Source organism: Triticum aestivum, chromosome 1B (assembly GCF_018294505.1).
Source record: "Triticum aestivum cultivar Chinese Spring chromosome 1B, IWGSC CS RefSeq v2.1, whole genome shotgun sequence".
Lineage (NCBI taxonomy): Eukaryota > Viridiplantae > Streptophyta > Magnoliopsida > Poales > Poaceae > Triticum > Triticum aestivum.
Window position 1 is genome coordinate 678942985 of NC_057795.1, and position 8355 is coordinate 678951339.

The following is an 8355-nucleotide window of genomic DNA, read 5'->3' on the forward strand; positions in this document are numbered from 1 at the left end:
TAAAGAAACAAATTTCAGTGGAAATCGATGAAAACCAAGTGGAGATCATATGCTTCCATCTGAAAAATAATACGGTGTGCTGGAGAGACGACCTACAAACATGTAAAGTTTCGGTCTTAGATTCAAATTCACTTACGAGCTATGAATGCTGAATTTGTTTTTTCTAGCTCCAAACTCAAACGGATTTTGAATTTTTACATGTTTGTGAAGCATACGACGCTATGTTCATTTAAGAATTTCAAAATCTTTTGAAATATGGTTTTCACTTTGTTTCATAGGCATCCGCAAAAAAATAGTTTTCATCAGATATTTTATCTCAGTAGTAACCCGCCATGAGAACGAGAATGTGAATTCAGGAGCATCTAGCGTGTTTTCCGCAAAAAAAAGGTGCATCTAGCAAAGAAATTCTTGTGGGTTGCGGCTACCATGGGAAACAGATGGTGTCCGTCCATGCGGCTACAAAAGCTATGCTCCAACTGTCGATGGAGCTATCAAATACATGAGGAAAGATGCTGAGGCCTTTGCCACATTTGGGTAGACAGGAGATGCTGCGAGCAAAACAATTCACATGACATGCATGTATGTATTAGTAGTACATCGCTAAGAACAGCACACGGTTGCTGTCCAAGTGCATGACTTTCCTAACCCACACTATTCTAGTGTTGCGTATAAAAATGTGGTCTTCTCCCCCAAAAAAATCAGAAAAACATTAATTAGTAGGATTTTATCGCACATGAACTAAATTAAGTAGTCTGAAATATCACCACAGAGTACCTGGTAGTATCATATACATATGCAACACAAAATGGAGGTATAATGTTGACGATGTGACCGAAGGGCCAAAATCAATGTTTTGGCCATTCTCGGTAACTTTAGCATGATTTTTTAACTCTTTCATATTTTATTTACGATCTGAGCCTTTTGGTAACGCCATAAACCGTGCCGTTTCTGCCCAACCTAGGCACGCCAAACTTGCCAATATTTCTTCCCTGAATAGGTGGATGAGCGTTGCTGGAAACGCCAAGGGCCATGGCGTCATGACGTTACTGGAAACGTTGTGGCCCATGGCGTTTCCACCCTGCTACGTAGGACGCTTGGCTTGGGCTTGGTTAAGTAGAAACGCCAAACTTGCCTTTGTTATGGTATGTAGCAGAAACGACACAATGCTTTGCGTTTTTAAAAGAAGGGTTGAATCATGCTAAAGTTTTCGGCTGGGTTCATTTTGTGCTAAAGTTACCAAAAATGGTCAAAACTGTGATTTTTGGCCCAACCGAAGGGGCTGCCTCTGCGATGTTGAGACGCATGTATCGAGGGGCAAGCATGTTGCACATTTGTCAATTGTTTAATCGAAGGTGAGCTCGCTTGTGTCCTCGGGTATGGCTATGACGCCTGCTCCATGCCCCTTGGAGCCTAGCTATGCGCCCACTCTCGAGGAGTGGTGGTTTTCTCGTTTTTAAGGAGGGTCATTTCATCTCCAAGGTTTGGTTGTGCCTGGTATTTTGTCGATGTATTTTTCTCAAGTTGCAACCATACGACGAGGCCATCTCTACGATGTTGAGACATGTGTCGAGGGTTTTTAGGAGTTGCGTGTTGGGAGCGTCTGTCGGTATGTTGCTTGTTCTTCTGTCTAGAACTATTTTGTAATGGTTTTTTTTTCTCGGTTTCCGCCAATTTCCTGGGCAGTTCTCGCCTTTTTTCTTAATGTATTAGTAAAAAGAAATCCTCCGTTTTAGAAAATGTTTGTGATGCACACATGTGTAAAGGTAATTTGGTGACCAAGAAATTAACCATAGGTGTTTTAGTACACTATAATGTGGGTAGTATAATCCAATTACCATATCCACCATGCTAAAAAGCCATTGGTCTAAAAAGCCGCTTTTTCCCCGGAAGCCAAACCCCATGTTCGCCGGCTGGCTCGCCGCCATTGCGCCGCCTATATATACCCCCACCAACCCTCCCCCAATGGCTCATTTCCTCTCCGCCTTCCTCCTCACCTCCCCTACTCTCCCCCGCCGTCCTCTGCTTTCTCTCTTCGCCGGCCGGCCTTCCTCCAAGTTCTTGCGAGCCGTGCGTGCGTGCTCGAGGACGCGGCGATCGCGAGCGCGCGCGTCCAGACCAGCATGGAGCAGAGGAGCCTGCTCGCCTCGGCGGTGGGCATGGGCGTGGGCGTCGGGCTGGGGCTCGCGTCGGCGAGGTGGGCGAAGCCGGCGCACGCGGCCGACGGGGGCTCTGGCGCCGGCGCCGGCGCCGCGGAGGTGGAGGCGGAGCTGCGGCGGCTGCTGCTGGACGGCCGCGACAGCGAGGTCACCTTCGACGAGTTCCACCACCGCCACTGCTACCTCAGGTCCGTTGCCCTCGCCTTGCTCGCCGTCGCCGGATTCCGATCGTTGCTCACCTTGATTTGGTCGGTCGGTCGATCTGGTGCTTCTTGATTCTGCCTGCGGTGCGGCGTTCTGTCACTGACTCACTGTAGCTAGTCTGAACTGAACTCTGCTTTCCAGCTCCTTCCCATGTTCTTCTACCAAAAGTAGAAGGCAGTTCGTTGGGTGATTCGCACGCATGGTACCGCAGATGTTCAGTTGAGTTGGTTGTGAATTTTTCAGCAGGATTTCTTAGTGTTATTATGCCATGACCAGTTCAAGTTCAGTTCAGTTTTTTGGAGTAAAATTCAGTTCAGTTCAGTTGCAAGAACAGTTCAGTAATATTAATGTTGATGTTAATGCGTGTGTGTTGCAGCGAGCAGACCAAGGAGGTGCTCATCAGCGCGGCCTTCGTGCACCTCAAGCAGGCCGACCTGTCCAAGCACATCCGGAACCTCTCCGCCGCCAGCCGCGCCATCCTCCTCTCCGGCCCCACAGGTCAGCCCTCCTCTTCCTCCGGCCACCGTCACGATCTCTTTCCACCTCTGCTGCTCCGTTACAGTTGTACATCACCTTCAGGTTTAACTGTGGCTCCATGTATGTTTGCAGAGGCTTACCTGCAGTCGCTTGCCAAAGCTCTCTCCCACTACTACAAGGCCCGGTTGCTGCTCCTCGACGTCACCGACTTCTCCCTCCGGGTCAGCAACCGGAGATCAAACTCCGATACCGCTTGCTTGTTTTCACCTTCGCTTCGTCGTCGTTTCTCGTGCCGTGATTCTGAACTTGTTTCTTGTTTGCTGAATGTTGTTGTGGGCTGCAGATCCAGAGCAAGTATGGGGGCTCCAGCAAGGCCTTGGTGAGTAAAACAGCATGCCTGCTTTGCGTGCTACTGTTGTTGGTTGGGGCATCTTGAGATTTTTATTTGGGCAACTTAGCAAACTGGGTCCCTGATTGGATTCAGCAATAGTATGCAGGTCCACAGTGTGACTGATAACAGAAGAAAAAGATATTGTCATCATTAAATTTTGTCTGCATATACATAGCCGTCGCGTCACTTATTTTAGACTGATTTCCATGGATTTGTTGTCTTGCTTGCTTCTGTTTTTATGTGCTCTGAATTTACATGCTTCATTTTCTGACAACCTGAGAACATGCTTGTGTTGTGCAGGTTCAGAACCAGTCCGTGTCCGAGACGACGTTCGGGAGGGTGTCCGATTTCATCGGATCTTTCGCGATGTTTCCAAAGAAGGATGAGCCTAGAGGTACCAGAGCATTACAATTCAACCTATTTTATTTTCTTTTTGCAAGGGTACATACAGTGTACTGTCTTTGATGTGCTTTCTTGATTTGAACAAGAAAAAGGGGTTTTCGACATTTGTTTACTCTTCAGTATGTAACTTTAGAGTACATACAATTCAACCTGTTTATTTTCTTTTTGCAAGAGTACATACAGTGTACGTAAAACTAGCTGTTATGTGTACTTTTTGTAGCCCCTTTTTCCACCTACCAAGTTTAAAAAAAAACATGGAAACCTTATTTTAAATAATACTTCATTTTTGTTGCTCAAATATTGAGATTTTGATTTGTTCCTGTCCTGTTGTGGATGGAACACTTGTGCAGAATCATTGCGTCGTCAGACAAGCAGTGCAGATTCGAGAGCTAGGTAATCTATACTTGCCAGTTTATTTATTGAATGTGGAGATTAACTGTGTGCTGTTATCTGATCTATGTACCCATTGTCCATTTTTCTTCAGAGGCTCTGATGTTGCTAGCAATGACCCTTTACTCCGGAAAAATGCCTCCATGCCATCTGATATGAGCGACGTTGGATCGCAGTGTTCTGTGCATTCAGGTGAACATCTTTGTTGCAGTTTACTTACTGTCGTTTTTAGCCATGTTAATTCGAGTAAGCAGAATTTATTGTAGATGCCCCATACATAACAGTTACCAGTGTCTTCTAAAAAAAAGTTACTAGTGTCCAGTACATTCAGTCTGTATGACAACCACGTTTTCAGGTTCAATTATGCTCTTGACTATGTACTACTAGTTCATGAAAATGAAGTTCTGGCATACAAATGGCATCTCAACTACAATGGCTTCTGTGTGTTTTTAATGCTTTTAATTTAGTCAGGCTCTTCATCTTTTTACACATGTGGTGAAGTAGAACTAGAGAATCATATCATCCTTATGGCTGTTAACCTTTTATGTTATACGATTTCAGCTAGGCGAGCAAGTAGCTGGTCTTTCGATGAGAAAGTTCTGATACAGTCACTTTACAAGGTAATACTTATACTTCTTGACTGTCTGTTTTTCGACGGTTTGCTTATTTTGTAACCACTTCTACAGGTCATGATTTCTGTGGCTGAAAGCGAACCGATTATTCTTTACATAAGGGATGTTGACCACTTCCTTCACAGATCGCAAAGAACTTACACCATGTTCCAGAAAATGTTAGCCAAGTTATCCGGGCAAGTGCTGATACTAGGATCCCGGCTACTCAACTCTGACGCTGAGTACAGCGATGTGGACGACAGAGTTAGTAGCCTGTTCCCTTATCATGTTGACATTAAACCCCCACAGGAAGAAATCCATCTCAATGGTTGGAAGACTCAAATGGAAGAAGACGCAAGGAAAATTCAGATTCAGGACAACAGAAACCACATCGTGGAGGTACTCTCGGCAAACGATCTAGACTGCGATGATTTGAGCTCAATCTGCCAAGCAGACACAATGGTCCTCAGCAACTACATCGAGGAAATTATCGTGTCGGCGGTCTCTTACCATTTGGTTCATACCAAGGATCCTGAATACAAAAATGGGAAGCTCCTTTTGTCTTCCAAAAGGTTCGACAATTTATCTTAATGTCAGTATTAATGTAGCTTTCTTCTGGTTTTCTTAACAAAATGTTACTCTGCAGTTTGTCCCATGGATTAAGCATTTTTCAAGAAACTGGCCTTGGTGGGAAAGACACGCTGAAACTCGAAGCGAACGAGGTATTTATGATGTAGTACATATGCTTAAAATAGTGTGCCAGTTTACCTATGAGGCTAACTTGAATGCTACTGCTTGCAAAGGATGGTCTGAAAGGTGCACCTGGATCTAAGAAACCTGAGAATGATAAATCGCCGGGTAAAGATGGCGACGCCCCACCGCCAAAACCAGTAAGTTCTGTTCAGTTTGCTTGTGCCTTTCGTTCTGCTACATATTTGCAAAAAGAGGGTAGGGAAACACCGGTGACCGATCCCATTTTACTTAAAACAAGACCGGAGTCACTCACTACACGTTACAGAAACTAGGGTACACCTCTTTTTACTGCCATGCTGAAGTATCTTGTTTGGTAGTACTAGTTTACTGAATGTCAAGCTGAAGCAAAACATGGTACTCCCTCTGTAAAGAAATATAAGAGCGTTTAGATCACTACTTTAGTGATCTAAACACTCTTATATTTCTTTACGGAGGTAGTAGTTCTAGTTTGGAAACATTGACAGAAGTTCTTATCCTTGATGCATGCTTTCTTGTCTGAGCAGGAAATACCCGACAACGAGTTTGAAAAGCGTATCAGACCGGAGGTTATACCACCCAGTGAGCTAGGAGTGACATTTGATGACATTGGAGCCCTGGCTGATATCAAAGAGTCGCTTCAGGAGCTGGTCATGCTTCCTCTTCGACGGCCCGACCTTTTCAAGGGAGGAGGACTTCTAAAGCCTTGCCGGGGAATATTGCTGTTCGGGCCACCTGGAACTGGCAAGACGATGCTTGCTAAGGCTATAGCAAATGATGCAGGTGCCAGCTTCATCAATGTGTCAATGTCCACAATCACATCGAAATGGTTCGGGGAGGACGAGAAGAATGTCCGAGCATTGTTCAGCTTGGCTGCGAAGGTGGCTCCTACTATAATCTTTGTGGATGAGGTAGATAGCATGTTGGGGCAGCGCGCTCGCTGCGGTGAGCATGAGGCGATGAGGAAGATCAAGAATGAGTTCATGAGCCATTGGGATGGCATCTTGTCGAAGTCTGGCGAAAGAATCCTCGTTCTTGCCGCGACAAATCGACCGTTCGACCTTGATGAAGCCATCATTCGGAGATTCGAGCGCAGGTCTGTCTAAATGCAGCATTTTAAGGACAGAGAATAGATGTAGTGTGGTTGTTGGATGATGAGATGCTAATTGTTTGCTCCTATCTGTCACCCTAAACAGAATCATGGTTGGCCTTCCAACTCAGGATAGCAGAGAGCTGATTTTAAGGACAGTTTTGTCGAAGGAGAAGGTCGATAAAGACATCGAGTACAAGGAGCTTGCGACTATGACCGAAGGTTACAGCGGCAGTGATCTTAAGGTTAGTGCGTTTCTTTTTAACCCGGGTTAGTAGGTAGTCTCTGACTGGATCACTGAAAGTTGTTAATTTCCTTTTGCACCCAGAATCTTTGTGTGACAGCTGCTTACCGACCGGTTAGGGAGCTTCTGAAGAAAGAACGGTTGAAAGAGATGGTAAGGTTACTTAGAAAATGTTTTGCTTCTTAAGCATTTTTTCATTTATTTAAGTTTGGTGTCTTTGAGTTTCTGCTAAACCAATTATGAACAAACACCTATATACTATTTTGATGCCTCAGGAAAGAAGGAAAACAGAGGCGGAACAGAAAACCGCCGCGGCAGCAGAGGATTCAGACAAGCCAGAGAACAAGAAGGTGAGTTCAGATAACAAAGAAAACAATCCAGAGAAGGTGGATTCATCAGATAGCAAAGAGGGCAGTTCAGAAAGCAAAGACGATAGTTCAGAAACCAAGGCTGAAGGCGACAAGGAAGCGGTCGTCGATCTTAGGCCGCTGACGATGGAGGACCTGAGGCAGGCCAAAAATCAGGTGAGCTGCTTGCTGCCCTGGCTTGCATTTTTTTGCATGTTTGCATTGATAGAAGGAGGCCACTGAACCGTTTGCGATGGCTTGCAGGTCGCCGCGAGCTTCGCCGCGGAGGGCGCTGTCATGAACGAGCTGAAGCAGTGGAACGACCTCTACGGCGAAGGAGGGTCGAGGAAGAAGGAGCAGCTGACCTACTTTTTGTAGAACCGGACGGGCGGTGAATCTGAATGCGTTGTGTTGGGCAAATCGCTGAAGCCTTGGCAGCAGAGCATGAGCATACATATGTTGGTGGAAGAGGAGAGAGGGTTTCCTGTGAGCAACCTTGAGTTAGGATCTTGGAATGAATGGACTCCTTGAGATGTGTGGCCGGTGGCATTGGATCATGTGCGATTCTTTTATACGAACAAGTATTGTAGTTATTCATTATTATATATGTGCGATTCTGACATTGCAAGACACATTCGGGTTGGCGTTTGTGCACTTTTGTGGGCAATATGGAATTGTAGAAATGACTTAGTCTTTAACCGATCAACAAACATTCACTTTTTGCAGGTTATCTTCAGGGCCACGGCGTTCATCCGTATGTGGTCGCTACTCACTCCGACGGAGGCCAGGGAGCGTTTGGTTACTGCGTCTACCCGATGGGAGATGGTAGCTCGGGATATTTTCAACCGGTTTGGATGGCGGTCATGTAATAGGATAGACATGTATTGATCCTATTGTTTTGCCAGCCGATTGTGGCTTTGGGCTTTTCTTTTTTACAGATTTTGTTTTAGTTTCGACTATGACCTTTCGGTACTATGCTACTGGTTTATCCTTTTAATAATATGAGCCGTATGCATCTTTCTGATGCAGAGGCTGGGGCACGTCCCCTTTTCCAAAAAAAAAAAGCTGGTTTGTTAGCCTGTGTGTATATCTGGATTGAATTTTAGCATGAACTATTTATGTTTAGGCTGTTTGTAATGTGAAGGACTATTAGAAATATAGTATGTCAGTGTTATTTAGTGCCACCGTGATGTGTTTGCTTCAGTTGTTTGGTCAGATGAAGAATGCTCATTGTGAGTCTCGGATAAAGATCATGTTCATTGTGAGCCTGTTAAAGATCATGATCTGTTAGGAATAAACCGTGATGGCGTGTGT

The 8355-nt window shown here is 45.2% G+C and overlaps 1 protein-coding gene across 1 annotated transcript; it reads left to right on the forward strand.

Moving 5' to 3' along the window:
* Nucleotides 1-1980: 1980 nt before the first annotated feature.
* Nucleotides 1981-7673, forward strand: LOC123148586 (uncharacterized). Its single transcript, XM_044568044.1, has 16 exons — nucleotides 1981-2344; nucleotides 2737-2858; nucleotides 2970-3058; nucleotides 3181-3216; nucleotides 3529-3622; nucleotides 3981-4023; nucleotides 4115-4212; nucleotides 4582-4640; nucleotides 4707-5203; nucleotides 5278-5353; nucleotides 5435-5521; nucleotides 5888-6456; nucleotides 6557-6695; nucleotides 6779-6847; nucleotides 6970-7218; nucleotides 7306-7673. Exons 1-16 carry the CDS (start codon nucleotides 2121-2123, stop codon nucleotides 7417-7419), a joined length of 2565 nt encoding a protein of 854 aa, XP_044423979.1. The 5' UTR covers nucleotides 1981-2120; the 3' UTR covers nucleotides 7420-7673.
* Nucleotides 7674-8355: the final 682 nt, after the last annotated feature.

Bases quoted from the DNA above. Each gene is read 5' to 3' on its own strand.
- LOC123148586 (XM_044568044.1), top strand. From the start codon at position 2,121: ATGGAGCAGAGGAGCCTGCTCGCCTCGGCGGTGGGCATGGGCGTGGGC. The intron at 4,024-4,114 runs GTAATCTATACT...ATTTTTCTTCAG, and splicing joins AGTGCAGATTCGAGAGCTAG to AGGCTCTGATGTTGCTAGCA. The intron at 4,641-4,706 runs GTAATACTTATA...CCACTTCTACAG, and splicing joins TGATACAGTCACTTTACAAG to GTCATGATTTCTGTGGCTGA.